Source organism: Anser anser (genome assembly GCF_964211835.1).
Source record: "Anser anser genome assembly, chromosome: 14".
NCBI classification, from domain to species: domain Eukaryota; kingdom Metazoa; phylum Chordata; class Aves; order Anseriformes; family Anatidae; genus Anser; species Anser anser.
In genome coordinates, this window is record NC_139735.1 from 18856216 (window position 1) to 18874216 (window position 18001).

The 18001-nt window shown below is 36.8% G+C and overlaps 2 protein-coding genes across 30 annotated transcripts in view; both read left to right on the forward strand.

Moving 5' to 3' along the window:
* Positions 1-13045, forward strand: part of GABRB2 (gamma-aminobutyric acid type A receptor subunit beta2) — a 163571-nt gene extending 150526 nt beyond the window's left edge. For 13 of the 14 annotated variants that reach the window (XM_083798084.1, XM_083798086.1, XM_083798085.1 and 10 more), the window contains 2 exons: positions 1844-1894; positions 5404-13045. In XM_083798084.1, coding sequence (XP_083654210.1) covers positions 1844-1894; positions 5404-5751 — 399 coding nt within the window. In that variant the 3' untranslated portion in view covers positions 5752-13045. The remainder of the gene's footprint in view (positions 1-1843; positions 1895-5403) is intronic. The other variant, XM_083798078.1, reaches the window with a different exon arrangement.
* A 4236-nt stretch (positions 13046-17281) lies between these two features.
* The window catches only part of LOC310881173 (uncharacterized protein), a 79645-nt gene continuing 78925 nt past the window's right edge, over positions 17282-18001 (forward strand). For 10 of the 16 annotated variants that reach the window (XR_014572173.1, XR_014572174.1, XR_014572175.1 and 7 more), the window contains exon 1: positions 17290-17570. The gene's annotated coding sequence lies outside the window, so the exon portion shown is untranslated. Of the gene's footprint in view, positions 17571-17618; positions 17863-18001 lie in introns of those variants that run through there. The other 6 variants (XR_014572181.1, XR_014572182.1, XR_014572184.1 and 3 more) reach the window with 4 other exon arrangements.

The following is an 18001-nucleotide window of genomic DNA, read 5'->3' on the forward strand; positions in this document are numbered from 1 at the left end:
GGCATTTGTGCTTTATTAGTTGATATAGCTTTGTCTCAGTAAAATTGTCTGTACAGTTGTAGGTAGGTGCCATTTGAAAAGCATTAGTTCTTTTTTCTTCCAGAGTGAAACTTGCAGCATCTTATACAAAACTAATCTACCTTCTGTGTGTTACCTTGAGTAGTCAGTGCAATCCCCAGAGATCAGTGGTTCCTGAACAATAAAGCAATCCTTACTGATGAAGTGGGAGATCCCTATTATATGTAAAGAGTGTTTTGCACTTTCACCTAATATTGCTAGAGATACTGAGATTAGTCAGGACTGGGTTGTTACTTGTTTTCTAAGTAAAGTTCAGTCACAAAGAGGTGGGAAACTATACTATGGATAACACTAAGAGTTTTATCTCTAACAAATTAAATATCTAGGTATGCCATGTTGACTTTCATTGCTACAGGGATATTTATTTCTGTGTTTTCACTTCTTAAGAATGTTAAGAAGTGAAATATATATAGTGAAAACTATAAATACTGAAACCTAATCTGTAGTGTTAACTTTGTAGCAGACCTGCGACTCCTGTTCTCCATTCTTGGTTTAGTTTACCATATTTTCTTTTAGTTAATGTTAACATAATGTTAACTTTAGTTAAAGTTAACTTATCAAACAACTATTTCTATGGAATTTATAAATGTTTTGTTTCATAAAGTTTTTCAGTTGGAAATTTCAGTCCTGCCGAGTGTTTTATCCATGGCATTTGTGCCATTCTGCCATAAAGTGAGTCATCAGTACCTGCCTATAATTGAAGATTACCTTACAGGGGAAAAAGAATTGAATATGAGAAAGTAAAAAGGGTCAATGCTATATCTTTTCAATTCATCAGTATGAATCTACCTCCTACTATGAAATTGTTTGGCATAACAGCAGAGTTTAATCACCAAGGTGCTGGTTTACTAGATGTTACTAGTTTCAGAGATGTGGTCATCACTGGAGGATTCTTAATGTACATACGTCTGCCTGGATGTATGATTGTGAGAGTTGTAATTTCCTTGTATTTTGCAGTTGCTAATATATTAGCATAAGAGGAATTCCTCAAGATAGCCATCATTTTGGAATGTGTAGGTAGCAGGAAGAATATATAATGGTAACATTTCTACACTTTCCTCTGTATTCCCTTTGAGGCCATCAAAATGTCATGGCCACTTTCTAGGCTCCAGAATCAGCTTTTTCACTGGTTGACCTGGACCTATAAGTGAATATCATTTATATCATATATTTTGTCATCCACCTTTAAGATTGATTTTAAGAAAAAACAAACACCCTCTTGCATGGTTGCTGAGCTCTAGTCATTTCGCCTTCACTTCCACATTCACTTTTTTTATTTTCATGGCCCTTGCTGCTGCTTTTTCTTCATCTTCACGTCCTCCCTTTGTTCCTTGCCCCTGGGAGTTTTTCCATTGTTTGAATTCTCCTGTTCACCATAAAGAGTCCAGTTCTATGGTTGAACAATCCTTCAGCACCGAGAGAGCTTTCTAACCTTCTACCACCTTCTTTTGAAATCACTTTTACACTTATTTTTCCCCCAGAATAATTTTAACAATTGTTTTCATAACATCATATCTTCCTTGGTCACAGTGACCAGTTGGAAAAAATACATTTACATCACAAAGTTATGTTACCTTGAGTAGCAGGGCAAGGCAGTAATGGCACCTCTGAAGCCAAAATATACCTATGATAATTGTTGGCTTAGAGGTCCCCTGTATCTTTTAATTAGTTGTCCTATTAATACCCTAGAGTGCTTTAATTTTAAATGAAAGATAATAGCTGCCTTATCTCTAAGGAAACTGGTCTTGATTTTATTAACTTACAGGACAGAAGAATAATTGGCACATATCATTGTCCAGAAATGTATTCAACAAAGGTATCTTTCATTGTTTTCTGTTTTTATCCTCAGAGACTTAAGATTCAGGTCCTGACCACTTATGGTCATTAAAGATCCCATGGCACTTTTTTTTTATAGAGTGGTCATCTCAGCCCCAAGCATCTGGCCAAATATCAATTTATGTAACTGTTCTGCTTACTTAACATTCCCCACCACTACTCACCCACCCCATAGTTTTAATTGGCTATAGCATTCTCCATTTCCTTGACTAAAATATAGTGTATTGTTCTGCACTGTCAGACCCAGCACTTCACCTCAGAAGTGATTGCACTTCAATGGGAAGTGGTTCTACTTTCTAATGCTTGTAAAGCGCTTTGGGATCCTTTTGAATGGGTGGTGCTGTGTACAATAAATGTAAGTCATTAACATTCTATCTCAGACTTCCCTTAGTTGTGAAGCATGTTTTATTAGAGTTGGGCGAACCTGCTTGGTGAAAATAACACTTCCAGCTCTCTCTAATCTACCGAGGAACCTTTTGTCAGAGGTTGAAAAGTCAGGTTAATTTTGTTCTATTGTTGTTTTTTCATTTATTTTCACATTTACTCATTTACTTGTACTTCTAGATTGGAATTGGATTGGAATTCTTCAAAATATTATGAAAAATGCAGTTCTTGTAACTGTCAATCCACTGTTCTGGGTGCAGGAAGTTCAGATTAGTGCTGGAGAAGCACCTGAACTTTGTGGTGCTTACCTGTCTGTTCTAACACTTGAAGGTTCGCCCATCACTAATTTTTACTTTACTTTGAATTATTTCTTATGAGAAATTCTTGGAATATTGAGAAATGCTTTGTTCCAACTCCTATATCAGTGTGGTATGTGCAGAAGAAGACACTTTGCCCTAGAAGATAGTTTAGAATATTGCTGGATGTTCTTTCTGCCCACCATCACTAATATTGCTAACTACTGCCAAAGATTGCCAGATACCTGCAGCAATTTTCTGTTAGCAACATATATTCAGTAAACTACTTACTTTGTTGATTTTAATGTAAAATCCAATGTCAAATGAATCAAAGCAAAAAGTTAACTGAGGGAATGATACCAGCTGTACACTGTCTATTTTAAACTCTGGTAGACTAAAATAACTTTTGTTATATTTGTGTTCCATAGAAAAGTGTATGAGTGTGTAAAGAGCACTCAAATTTATAATATCATTGCAGATCAAAAGGTTAAAAATTTTTAGAGTGTATTCAGCCTAAGAATATTTAAGACGTGAACAAATTTGTTGGCACCAAAATCTTTCCAAAGATAGTGTCTTAGAATGCACAACACATAGGTGAAAATAACCCAAGCTCTAGGCTTTGGGGTAAAGCCCTTGTATTAGTAGATGTTATGTCAAATTTCCCCTTATGTCATTGGGACTAAAATTTCTTTTGTCTTGGTAAGGATATGTGAAAATATGAACAATGTAGTTTCCAAAATATCTTTGCACCCCTCTTGTAAGATAATTTACCTGTTTTTAAAAATTCTTGAGAGCCTACAATTGCTTTTATTTTCAGTCTTATGACAGCCAATTTTGTCTCCAGAAATCTCTTCAAAATTTTCTAAATAACTGTACTCATTATAAGGAAATAATTGCAGACCCTCTTGTGAAGTTTCATATATCTGTTTGATAAATTTTCCATATGTTTGCTTTTGTTTGTATTACAATAGCAGAATACACTTTTTGCCTTAATTCTGCTTCATGCAAATGAGAACTGATTTGATGATCTTCCTGGCTAGAACACAGTATTTCCTTGCTGTGTTCATTATCATGCTACAAAGTACTTACAGGAATTCATCGTGAGTTTCAGCCCAACTTTCCTATTTTTCCTGGTGCTTCTCAAAAACAAATGTTGATTTCTCTAGCTAGAAAATTCAGAGATCTCATATAGTTGTGATTGGAAGCAAGCAAAATAAGTGATGTTGGCTGTTTCACACTGAGTCATTACATTTAATCTAAAAGTAAAATATAATGAAACTAGAGGGGTGCAAACTCTCATAAATTGAGAAAAATAGAGGGGAAATCTGGCATCTCAATGATGCTGATTTTCATGCATCACTTGAACAGATGTAATCACTCAAATGGCAATGTTTTCAGTAGGTCCAAAGTGCTTTTGTGAGTACCTATCTTCCTGTTTCATAACACTATGCAATGGATGCTATTAAGTGACATAGCTTTTTTTTTTTTCTTTTCTTTTTTTTTTTTTTTAAACTAATGGCAAATACTGCGCTATATCAGGTAGCACACTCAGGTGCCTGGTGGTGGCTGCCGGCTTTTAAATATTACAAAAGAATTAATTCTGTGTTACTGTTTAGAAATCCACAAAAGTCACAATTTGTGCACTTTCAGTAATACTCATAGTATATATTATGTACATGATAAATGGTTAAAATGGATGAGTTATTCCTAAAGGAGCTCTGGAACAGTTCCACTTCTTATTTGGCCTGGAGTATACCTGCACTGCCATCACTCAAGTAATGTAGTTATTTAGCTGCTCACTAGCTATTATTGCGTTTGAAAGTATTTTTATTGAATTATGCTCTGTAATCTCACAATTCAAAATATATGCTTGGAGGAGAGGCTGAGGAGAATTAGAACTCCTTAAATGACCTTATGTTAGTTTTCTATATATTAATTATTTTGAAGTTCTCCTACTATGTTTCAGATCTATTTCAGATTGACCAAGAGTGGAATTGGTTCATATTTGAAATCCTCTTAACCTTCTAAGATTTTATATTCAAAATTTCTCTGAACTGTCTTAAAAATATATATAGTAGTCAAAACTGTCCATTGAAACAAGTGTTCAAAGTACATTTGATGTGATTACACTCTGAACTACATGTATAAGTTATTCCTTGCTCTAAATTGTAACCATCTGCTATTCCAGTGTTCAGGTCTCCACAATATGCACACTGTAGTTACATAACACATTAGCACTGGGGTGTGGAGATTCCACATAGGCATGGTTATACTATGCCAGAATCTTTCCCCAAGTAAATAGCAGTCCTGTCTGGATATGGGGAGTGAAAAGGTGCATCCTCCCGTGCAATGCCCCAGGCCTCTTTTTATAGAGGCACAGACACCTTGTGAATACCTGAAGTTCTTGTCAAAGCAGAAGCTTTCATTTGAAAGAAACAAAACAAACAAAAAGCAAAGGCTTTTCCACCTGCTTTCACTCCATAAACCCTACAAAGTAGAATAATAGCCCCAGATATCCTACCCAATGGCAGAATCCCACTTTCAGGAGCTGAGCATATACAACATATGCAGGTATTGCTTCTGCTGACTAAATATGGGGTCTAGAGAGATACCATTTATTTCATTATATGATATCAGCCACATTGCTCCCTGAGTTCTCAGGAAAATGGCAAAAAATACAGTCACAGCTATGCTTAAAGTCTTTCAGACAGGCTGGCATCCAAAGAATGAGTAGTCAGCATGGCTTCAATTTGCAACTGAATGGGCTTCTTTTCTTACCTTGTTAAATCTGCCTTCTTATTTCTTACAGATGGATCCACATGAAAATATTTTGTTGAGCACACTTGAAATTAAAAATGAGATGGCTGCCTCTGAGGCTGTGATGGGGCTTGGGGACCCTAGGAGCACGATGCTGGCCTATGACACTTCAAGCATCCAGTACCGGAAAGCTGGCTTACCCAGACACAGCTTCGGTCGCAATGCCCTGGAGCGGCACGTGGCACAGAAGAAAAGTAGGCTACGGAGACGTGCATCTCAACTGAAAATTACCATCCCTGACTTGACTGATGTAAATGCCATAGATAGATGGTCACGCATATTCTTTCCTGTTGTTTTTTCCTTCTTCAATATTGTCTATTGGCTTTACTATGTGAACTAAGAAACAAAGCCACACAGGAAGCAAGAACTGGATTTCTCTTCAAATCAGTTGTACAGCCAAAAGTGGGACTTAGAAAAATTCTATTCAGGACAAAAAGTTATTTTAAAACACCTTAGTTGCTGGCCCACTCTCTGGTGTGCTTTTATAACATTTTGGTTGTTCCTGCTAAATCATAAATATGTAAATTTGCAGTATGGACACATCCCCTTATCAAACTACAAGTGCATTCAAATGCGAATGCAAATTAGATTCTGACAATCATCTCTGTCTCGCTGTCCCCCACAATCTTCTTTTAGTGCTCATGTAAGTTTAGTGACACAAATTACAGGTGTAACAAGTTTTAGTTTCAACAGCAGTATATACCATTCCCTGTGAAACTGTGTACACAAGACATGCATCTACACTTAAGAGAGTGTACTGTTATCATGCTTATGAAACACACAGTTTACCTTTTAAAGGTGTAAACTTGAAAACAAGTAGTGCCTATCATCTTTCCAAGATGATGATGGTCAGAGGTTTCCCAACCATATTCAGGTATTTCCTGTTTATTCAAAGAGCTAAACCTTTGACTGATAATATTAGGGTTGGGTGTTTGCACAGATGCTGAAGCATAAAGCACTAGTTTTGTTTGGGTTTTAAAGAGACAGCATATACTTGCAGTCTCAATGACTGTGGTTGTGATCTGTATAGGAATGTAGCAGTGGTATAAAAATGAATTAAGTGATCATGTCCTGAATGGGTAGACGTGCTGTTGTTTTGTGTTGGAGAAGGGGAATCATTTTTCCAATGTGCCAAAAGTTGGTTGGCCAGATAATAATTTTCTAGGTAGCTGAAGGAAACCAATGGTGCCCTGGCATTCTACTGAAAGGTAGAGAACAATTAAAAATCAAGCACCAACAAAAGACAAGGCTATATATATGTAAGAGTGTGTGTGTGTGTATATATGTCTGCGTGCATTCATATACCTACTTGTCTCTGTATACAGACATAAATACACACACACACTGCAAATGAATGTTGTCAGTCACAGTACGTACCTTAGTCTGAAATATTCATGTGGGTTTGTGTGACTTCTTAAAAGTTTGCAGTCTCTTTAGTGTTATGCTTGTCACTGTCATTACGCTTAACACGTAACATTGTTTGATTAAAGGTATCATACCTCTTTCAACAGTAAATATCTGAGCGTATGTACTTCAGTACAAAGATACTGACAGGGTATTTTCTCAGTCTGGAGTAGGTAATACCATTTCACTTTTTGTTTTGTTTTGCTTAATGTACTATTTTAAAGGGAAAGATTTGGTAGCTATCGCTTTAATAGTTTACTTACTCATAGAGTGGTTTGGGTTGGAAGGGACCTTAAAGATCACCCAGTTACAACCCCCTGCCGTGGGCAGGGACAGCTCCCAAAAGCCCAGGCTGCCCAAAGCCCCATCCAGCCTGGCCTTGAGCACTGCCAGGGATGGGGCATCCACAGCTTCTCTGGGCAGCCTGTGGCAGTGCCTCACCACCCTTTTGCAAGTCTCCTGCTTTAGGGTGTTTTCCATTGGACAAACTAGCAAAATTCAGCTTTTGCTGTAGGAAACTTGTTTAATATATTTTTTTTATAGAGCTTTAATTTTATAGGCAAAATAGAATAGACAAAAATAGAATTTTATAGGTTAAAGTGGAGTTTGCCATTTAGTCCGTTGTGGAAACATTTTCTGTAATGAAAAAATTAAACATTAAACATTTCCAAGAACGGTATAAAAAGTATAAATTCCTGATGGCTTTTAAAAAATCAGATCCCCAGTCTTGTTTAACAGAAAATATTTAATGAAGCAAAAGCCACATGCTATTGTATCTATGCTACCTCTCATTTGCTCTCATATTTTTGAAATAAATTCCAGTTCCAGTACCATCCAAATAGTAAAGGAAATTTTTTCAGGCAGATACTATTTCCCCGTTTAACTTTGGCAATGCTTTAAAGTAGTTCATAGGAACACTTTTCATAAAATATTTTATTTTTTTTGTTCTTGCTTTAAGAACGTAATTTTCTTGCAAATTAGTGTGTTTGGTCCCCCTCGCCCCCCATTAACGGTCAATGACAGTGATGGGAACAAAACGGTTCTGTGAAATAATAGGTGATTTTCTGATTTTGTTTTGAGCCTGTGGCTTGCTTATTTCTTTTTTTCAATGGGGAGAGAATAGTTTTAAGCCTGAAAAGGGATTTGCTGAGCATAGACACCATCTATTGTTCTCAATTGAGTTGTTTTGTATGTTCACATACTACTTTCAGGTTTGGACTCCGCAATATGTAGGAGTCAAGCTTTCATCATATGATAAACTTTCCAAGTCAAAAAATCACACAGTATCACAGTATCACAGATTTCTAGGTTGGAAGAGACCTCAAGATCATCGAGTCCAACCTCCGACCTAACACTAAGTACTCCACTAAACCATATCGCTAAGCTCTACATCTAAACATCTTTTAAAGACCTCCAGGGATGGTGACTCCACCACCTCCCTGGGCAGCCCGTTCCAATGCTTAATAACCCTTTCGGTAAAGAAGTACTTCCTAACATCCAACCTAAAACTCCCCTATCGCAACTTTCGCCCATTCCCCCTCGTCCTGTCACCAGGCACGTGGGAGAATAGACCAACCCCCACCTCGCTACAGCCTCCTTTAAGGTACCTGTAGAGAGCGATAAGGTCGCCCCTGAGCCTCCTCTTCTCCAGGCTGAACAAGCCCAGCTCCCTCAGCCGCTCCTCGTAAGACTTGTTCTCCAGACCCCTCACCAGCTTGGTCGCCCTTCTCTGGACTCGCTCGAGCACCTCCATGTCCTTCCTGTAGCGAGGGGCCCAAAACTGAACACAGTACTCGAGGTGCAGCCTCACCAGAGCCGAGTACAGGGGCACAATCACTTCCCTAGCCCTGCTGGCCACACTGCTTCTTATACAGGCCAGGATGCTGTTGGCCTTCTTGGCCACCTGGGCACACTGCTGGCTCATATTCAGCCGACTATCAACCAATACTCCCAGGTCCTTCTCGGCCAGGCAGCTTTCCAGCCACTCATCTCCCAGCCTGTAGCTCTGCTTGGGGTTGTTGTGCCCCAGATGCAGGACCCAGCACTTGGCCTTGTTGAACTTCATACAGTTGACCTCAGCCCATCGGTCCAGCCTATCCAGATCCTCCTGCAGAGCCTTCCTGCCCTCGAGCAGATCGACACACGCACTTAGCTTGGTGTCATCTGCAAACTTACTGAGGGTGCACTGGTCGCCCTCATCCAGATCATCGATAAAGATATTAAAGAGGACCGGCCCCAGTACCGAGCCCTGGGGGACACCACTAGTGACCGGCCTCCAACCAGATTTGACTCCATTCACCACAACTCTCTGGGCCCGGCTATCCAGCCAGTTTCTAATCCAGCGAAGCGTACGCCAGTCCAAGCCCCGAGCAGCCAGTTTCTTGAGGAGAATGTTGTGGGGAACGGTGTCAAAAGCCTTACTGAGGTCAAGGTAAACCACATCCACAGCCTTTCCCTCATCCACCAAGCGCGTCACTTGGTCACAGAAGGAGATCATGTTGCTTTTTAATTCATATACTTACTTTCTGACTGCATTTCATGCACAATGCACTAAGCTGTGTAGACGCATGTGGAATTTCAAGTGTTAGGAGTGAATCATGTTGGATTTTTTTCCCAATTCAAAGAAAACATCAAAAGTGCCACATTACAGTTCAGAATTTCTCTTCAAAGTCTGTTCTTTAATAATGGTACCCATTATCATAAATAAAAGCCGTCTTATAGTATTCTTCTGTAGAAGTTTTTCTTTCACTTCTTAAATTGCCACCAACTCTGTATTTTTTCATTTGTTATTTATTTATTTATTTCACAGAAGCATAGAGTGAATACAGGGAGCTGGCAGCCTGCTTGTGGTTGATACACCTCAAATATGAAACCTTACAGAGAATATGTTGACTCTTTACATTGATTTACTGAACGAACTAATTATGAAAGCCGCAGAGACTGAATCCTAGAACTGCACATTAATTTATCTGAAGTTATAGTATAAGCCATAATACTCTGATGTCACTATTCAGAGCGTGAAAGAAAATGTTTGGTTTCTGCTCAGGTACCACTAGGACAGATGTATTACCTGGGAGGAAGGAGCTCTTTTGCTTTTGCTATGTCCTTCTGGCTATTAATGTGACATATAAAATCAGTGAAAGGGAAGGCTTCTTCCAGAAAAGGAGTGGTTATCGTTTTGTACTAAGGCTGAACACTGTGATACAAAAAGATGCGGGTAAGAAAGACTGGTGAGGCACTGTCAAGGGAAGGGTAGAACTCAAGGTGAGCAATCACTCCTCTTCTGAGATACTTGAGTGAAAGTGAGAAATTATGTCAACGTACTTGAGGTATGGGTTTTAATGGGTGTGCTACCCTCCAGGTAAACCAGAAGAAATTTGCTTTTGCTTTAGAACTGGCAGAAAATCAACATTCTAGATCTTACTAATCCTGTTGATTGTTGTTAGTTTCAATAAGCAAAATACAAAAGTTAATAATTTAGATGAACCTTGTAATGTAATTATAGTTGCACATTTTATTGTTCTACTATACATGATAGCCAGCAATTAAGGTGTTTTTCATCTTTGTGAAATTCATGGGCAAATTATGACTATAACATGGCACAGTTTTAATGAAATCTTTGAGATCAATCTGTAAATATCTACTGTATATGACTGCTAGTAAGTATGATAAACATTTTCAGAACTGAAAATCCATGCAACATATTTCTGTGTTTGCATAAGGAATGTTATGTTTCTATCCTATTGCAGTTTAATGACTGGGAAGAAAGACTCAAGCAATGACATTTTGAACATTTATTTTCTCATTCCCAGGGGAGGAGAATGGATAACAGTATGTCACAGAGTTCTTCAGAGAGTTTTTACATTCTAATACAAAGGACATAAAATCTGTAAGGTACAAAAGCACAATGCAGAGAGAAAATGAGAGGTTGTCTCACACCTGGGGAGCAAATCCTACTTATTTCAGACAAAATATGCATTAAAATTAAAGTTCAAATACTTTTCATTATAATTATTAGTCAGTTACAATTCTGTAATTAACACAGTACTGAACATAAGAGAACAAATGTTAAACATTATCCAACTATATGTGCATATGGACATATGTCTAAATGTCTGTATGGACATATGTGTGTATATACACAAATGATGAGTGTATATATATGTACACACATTCATATGTTGGCGTGTTAAAGGAATAAGCTAATAATAGTTTTGTTTCTACCATCAATCAGTGTATGAATATATTTTTGAAAAAAAAATCGTATTAAAAAAAAACAACTTACTATACAGGGTAACTGGGCATTTCTATATCAGCAGATCAATGCATATAATTTGTATGGAGCATTGCACCATTTGACATGATGATAGTACTATACCTCCTAGCATCTGAAATTAGACTAGTCCTCACATTGCTTGCCTATTTCTTCTCTCTCTTTTTCTAACAACATTGTCCACTAGTAAGTTTTCAAAAACAGTCCTAAGGGAACCAAGAAAAAATGGCAAAAATATTAACTATTTCTAGAAAATAATCTAGAGTGGGATGGCCAGGGTACAATACTATATCAGTAGAGATCATAACATTTTGCTATGTGTACATAAAACATAAAATGTGAGCAACCATAACTTAAGCTGAGCGTGTGTAAATATTATCAGATTTCTTAAACATTTTTAACTTCTAATTTGTACTTTATAGTAAGGCAAAAAGCTAATTCTATTTATGGTTTAGATTAATGTGTCCTAAAATTATGTAAATAATTAAATAAGCTGTAAATGAGCAGTCAATAGATACAGTAATTGTTTAGTGACTTTTTTTTTTTTTAACTAAGTACAATAATTGCAGTGCTCTAGCAGAGTAATTTAAACACCCTTTTGCATAAACAGATTTGGATTCCAGATATAAAAACGTATTGAAAGTACTGTTGTGTAAAAAAGCCATTGCGACTCTATTACTGCTAGCAAGTTCTTTTCTTTTTTTTTTATGGTTAAAATGTTCAAGCAGCAGAAGACAGTAGTTGGGCACTCAGTACTCAGATAGCACAAACAAATAGGGCCTGATTTTCACATACAATAAGGTACCTTTATGTTGCTCCTGTGAGTGGCGATATGAAGGAATCCAGTGTAGGTGAGAATTCAGCTGTTAGTGATTTTGTTACAGAAAGCCTGCATGCTGCGTCTGTTTCTGAAATCTGTATCTCTTATGGTATCTAATAGTAGACTTATAGTTTTTCTTTAGAGAAGAAAAAGTTTGACTGCCATTAGATAGCATAGTCCCCCAAAGCCAAAGAATCTTAACTCCAGAAATTGTTTAAAAGGGAAATCTAATAAGTCACTGCTTAACACCAAAGGTAAAGCTTAATAAAATGCACTAGGAACTTTGTCTAAATTTTTAAGAAGCAAATGGAATGTTGATCAGAAATACTGCCCTATATTTTACTTTGTAAAAATAGTAATAATTTAAATATCCATTAATATTAAATTGAAATAGCTCATCTGTACAAGAATATGCAACAGAAACATTTCATAAGTATAAAATTATTTTCTTTGTAAGTGCTTTGACAAAAAAAAAAAACTTAAATGATGAAAAATCTCACATATACTTTCATACTAAGGGTTGTATTTTTTTAATGTTTTTTCAGACATAAGGTCATCTATTCCAATTTGATAATGTTTTGTATGTTTTCACTGTTAGTGTCATTTGACAGATATTCACCAGGCTGTATTGTTCATGGTCTGTCCTGTTACTTTCAGTTGAAGACAAAAAGAACATTTGAAACATGATTAATTCTAACAAGCTGACTATGATTTGACTTCTATCACATTTTTATTTGCATGGGTGTTTAAATGGTTCTGTTAGTACTGTCTTTGCACAGTTCTGATTTATCTTTTTTACTTAGTACGATTTAATTCATAATGTAGTAATCATCAGCCTTACTAATGACCTTGTAGCCTTTCTTATATGCACATAATGCACATTTTCCAATGGCTAGAAAATGCAAAATACTAGTGGATATCATCGCATCCGATCTTCATGTCTTTCTCAAAAGGACTGCTAACCTCTGGGATATGTGAGGTAGTAAAATGATGATTGTAAATGAGTAGCACATAAGAGATATTTTCTTGAATTTAAAATTATTGCAGCCAGTTTCAGCATGTAAATATATAATAATGTTGGCTAGTGTGTAATTCTTGAACTAAAAAAATATAAATAAAGAAAACCTAAAAGATGTATATGTAGTTGTGTCATGTCGGGCAGGTTCTTTTCTCAAAGCTGCAGAAGATTTAACGGTCACAGCTCTCATCTGAAGTGAATGCCTAAGAATTTTGGGGTCAAAAAAGGCCTCAAGGAAGCTGGGCATTGAGGCGTCTGAAGTGTAGGTTTAATGTGTGAAGGGGAACCCATAACTTGGTGTTGGTTTGCCTATGCAGCCGTTGGGGAGTTTGTCATCTCAGGAACATCAGCAATGTACAGTGAGATGCTTAGTGCTAGTCAATCAGAAAACGCTGAGGGAAGGGGAACAGCTGAAAATCTCTCCTCAGAAGTTTGGTAAGTCCTTCTCAGAGTCAACTCTTCTGATTAGTTGCTGGTGCCCTAGTTACAGAAATATGGCAGTGGCTGTTTGTGGTGGGATAGTATTTCCTTTTAGAGAAAAAAATTCTAAACAGTCTTACATCATTTTATGTGGTGTTCCCATATGGAAAACCCAAGCTCTGTTCCTTCCTCTTTCTACTTAACACCTAACAGGAGACAACCTGGATAACCAAATTATTGACTCCTTAAGGATAGTGGAATTAGCTCTTTTTCCAGTAGGAGTTGTTCTATTGCATAAGAGATGATTCAAGATTAACAAACCAGGAAGAGAGCTCTGTAAAGCTGCTGAGGGAACAGTTCATGTCCATTAGTTTTTCTTGTGTTATGCCAGCCCAGCCTGAAGGTCAAACAAAAGGGAGTTCATAGCTGTGTTTCCAAACCCTAAGTATTGCTACATGGGGGAGATGGCAGGGCATTTATAGGTAGCCTTAGGCGTACATACCCACAGGTCCTGCCACAACTTGATTCTTTGGTTGGCTCAACCAGGGGGAGCAGATGGAGCACCAGAAAAGAGAACAAATGGCCAAAAGGCAAAAGGCTGCCAAAGGCTAAAACTGCCAAATCCTCTTTCTTGTCTGGAAACACAGACAGCAGCAGGTAATTCCTTTTGAAGTAATCCACCTGGCTACCTTCTGTTCCCAGCCCAGCAGTCTTGGTGTTATGACTGATCTGTATCACTTTTCTGTGGATAAAGAGTACCTTGACTGAAGAAAAGGAGTGGAGATTGAAGATGGGAAGATCCGGAGTCTGGCACCTGGTACTGAGGTGAGGAGCTGCTCATGACAGGATGCTGGGTATGCATCAGGAGACATACAACAAGAGAAGTAAAATATTCCAGACTGTTAAGGAAAACTCGAGCATGATTTCAGCTCTTCACTCTTTGTAATATATCACATCTTCCTCTGAGCTTCTGAATTGTAGATCCAAGTTCTGAGAAAAGACTAAAATGTTAGCACATTTGCTTTGTTACAAGTATGTGATGGACTGTTGCCCCTTATTTTCAGAGATTATTACAAGCTAGAAATAAATGTATTACAGTTTTAAGACTGATTCATGATTTTGGGGTCTAAGAATATTTTTACTTGAGTATCAAATATCTCAAATATTTTTAGTGAGTATCATGTCCAAATCCAAATAGAGCAATTATGTATCTACCCTTTTACCTGTTGTACCTATAAATACATTTAATGTTATCACATCCTAGTAAGTGTTATATCAAACTCCCTGGCACAAAAATAGGGCTAATGCTGCAGAATATCTGAATAAATTTATTATTATATATTTTTTTTTTTCTATTCTGAGTTTTAACACTTACTTCACGACTTGGGTAACATGGCCTTTCCTTCATTCAATTTACTTGACTGCAATTTAGAAATATTAATACCAACTTCTTATTGGTAAATTGTACTACTGACTATTTGTTGATAATCTAAGAGTAACAAAATGTTTTATCAGAAATTATCTAACAAATCACAGTTCTCAAATTATAAAAGGGAAATCATTATTTAAAGGAACAAACTTATGCGTCAGCCAAATATTGAACAGCTGTGAAAGAATCAGATAGCGGGAACTTGCTTCTAACACATTTTAACTGTTGCATATTAAATAAATCTAACATTAATAACTAAATAGCAAGTAAATTCACTAATGCAAATTCTTTGGTTATCAAAATTAATAACCAGCATGACATTATTAATTTGTAATGCTTATTATATTTGAAGGATATTTGGAGTGACTGATTTATTATGATGTTCATGAGTCTAAGTATTCAATAAAGTAAAAAGGGATGGTTACCTACAGAAATGGGGTTGCATATTCAGGTGATGTAAATTACTCATGCAAATAGAGATACACTTCACTGGACTAAGACTCTGGCCAAGACAAGGTGTTTTTTTTTGTTGTTTTTGTGTTGTTGTGATTGTATTGTTTTGTTTCATTTTTAATTTTAGGGCAAAGATTTTGAAAATATGTTATTCTTGGAAAAAGAGTATTTCTTCTATATTTCTGATGGGTTGTCAGAGCTGATTTACTGCATTCATTTTGGCACTTTAATGGCTAACAGCATGCTTCCAGCTGTGACCATTTTTTAAACTTTCCCATTTTTAGAAAGAATATAGCTAAGGAAACAAAATCTTCCTGTAGTTCTGGGTTTTGGATCGACTCAGGTTCCCTTACAAATGCTTTAAAACCTAAACTGTGTAAACTGTGCACATTTTTAGTTCTGGTGCTAATTATTGTTCAAATAGTACTTGAGTAGAGATACGTATATATATACTGATGTGCATAGTCACACATACTTACATTTCTAAGTTTGGTTAATATGTCTAAAGACTGATGTTTCCAAAGCTCACATAAGAATGGTATGAGGCCTCTGAGATCTCCTTGTTAGATGTTTCCAAAGATCTTGTCTGAAAAATTGATTGATCATCTTTGTCTTTAATATTCAACTTTGTATTGAAATTTTACAGTGCTGATGTTTATAAAACCCTGTGAGGAGAGATGACAGGCAGGCACAGGTGTACAATGTCATGCAGGTTACAGGGAACAAAGGCCTTTGAATGCTCTTTGACAGTAGCAAAAAGGACAAGATGTGCGGTGATAAACCAACAGCACAAAAGCTGAGGTAGTAATGGAAGGATCCAGTAATGTTTAAGTTATAGAGGATGATATTTTCCCCTTCCATGTCATGCAAAGAAATTGTTCCTTGAGGAAAGAGGCATTGTCTGGAGAAGGAACGCGGTAATAGAGAGGCCAAAACCTCCATGTCAGGACAGAAAGATTTGTCTGCAATGTTTCCAGACACATCAAATTGTTTTTGCATCAAAACTTATCTGAAAGAAAAGTGTGTGCCAAGCATGCAGAAGAAAATTCACAAGGAGTGTTGGATAAGAAAAGAGCAAGAGAACCACAGCATGGGAAATCCTCCCAAGCAACATCAGCATCTAATCAACATTGCCTAATTTCTCCGACTCATAACAAATGCTTTAAAATTAGAGGGGTTTAAGACTGTAGGAAGGACAGGCTATCTGTTCCCCACCCTCACCCCCCCTTATTTTAATGCTATTGTTTTTACACAAGTTTGGAAACTTAACTTGCTGACCTTTGTTAATTCCTGTGAATCATACAAGCCTTAATTGTTTTTGGAAGGGTCTCCAGATCTCTCTGTGAAAGGTTAAGCATTATTTATTTGCCTTCATTACTACCCAAAGCTACATGATTACTGAACAAGTTTGACATTCACACTAATTAAGGATAAGAGAAAGAGGGAAAAAACAAAACAAAACAACAAAAAAACACCTTTTTATGAGATCCAAATGGAAATTTATAAAAGCAAGAAATATTTAATAAAAATAAAAATAAAAAATGGATAGAAGAGGCAAATAAAATATAAAGTACAATTTCTCACTCATGCTAGAAGACTTTAAATTAAATTCAGGCTGTTTTTCTGTCATAGCATATTTCTGTCTATTAACTGCAGCCTGCCCATCCATCACCTGCTCCCTCCCTGACTCAGATTGCTTACAAGGAAGTCATGGGTCAGGGAAGCCCTCCTGGTGCTGATGAGCAGGAAGGATGTCTGGCATAAGTCCATGCGTCTTCCCTAGGAGTGTACTTCACAGCTGAGAGTGCTTGAAAACAAATACCAAATCCTGCTCCCTTTGCTCAGGTGAGCAGGTTCAGCCCAAAAGGATTTCACAAGGGGTTAAACACCATGTATAAAACCAATCATTTCTCTTTACTGGGCACACCTTGAAAGTTGTCAAAGTGGTTCAAACAGCAAGGGAGGGGAGGGAAGATCTTTCTCCTTGAATAATAATGGACATAACGATGCAAACCTGTTAGCCTATAAACTCAAACAGCTTGCTTAGATTTTGTAAGAAGTCACACATTGCTAAATGGAAACTACACTGTATGCAAAATCTCTATGGTATTGGGAACAGATCTGGCTTTGCTCCTTAGTGGCAGATTTAAAGTGAGCTATTTAATTCTAATGATGTATATTATTCCACTGTACATATTACTCTGAAAAGTCATTTTATAAAAACTCTGCACCATTATTCTTTAGTAGATGCAGAATGCCTCTCTCTACTTTCTGTGTTTATGAGATCCACTCTGAAAGAGGATAAGAATTGTGCCAGTACTTTCCCAGCTTAAAAGCACATGGTAACCATTTCTTTGTCAGTGAATCATAATGCATAAAATAATATATGAGTTTTTTGTTTGTTTGTTGGTTTTTTAATTAGCAAGCTGTCTAAATTTGACATTCCCAAACACTTTGCTTTGTGAAGATGCAATGATTGTCTGTTATAAAAGTTATATCCCTGTTGATAGCTGTACTGCCTAACAGTGACTGCTTGGAGAAAACACTGTTCATTTCTTCCTGGATGAGTCTATGTCTATCAAAAATATTTATGAAAAAATATATACTTTGTGGATATTTATTTTTGAAAACTTGGTATTCGTTATTTCATACCCTTGAAAACTTTTGTGATGCTTTTGGATTTAAATTTATATAAAATATTTATCTTAGGAAAGCTTTAAAAAAAAAAAAGGAACATTATCATATTAGTACGTTATTTAACACTTCTTAAAAA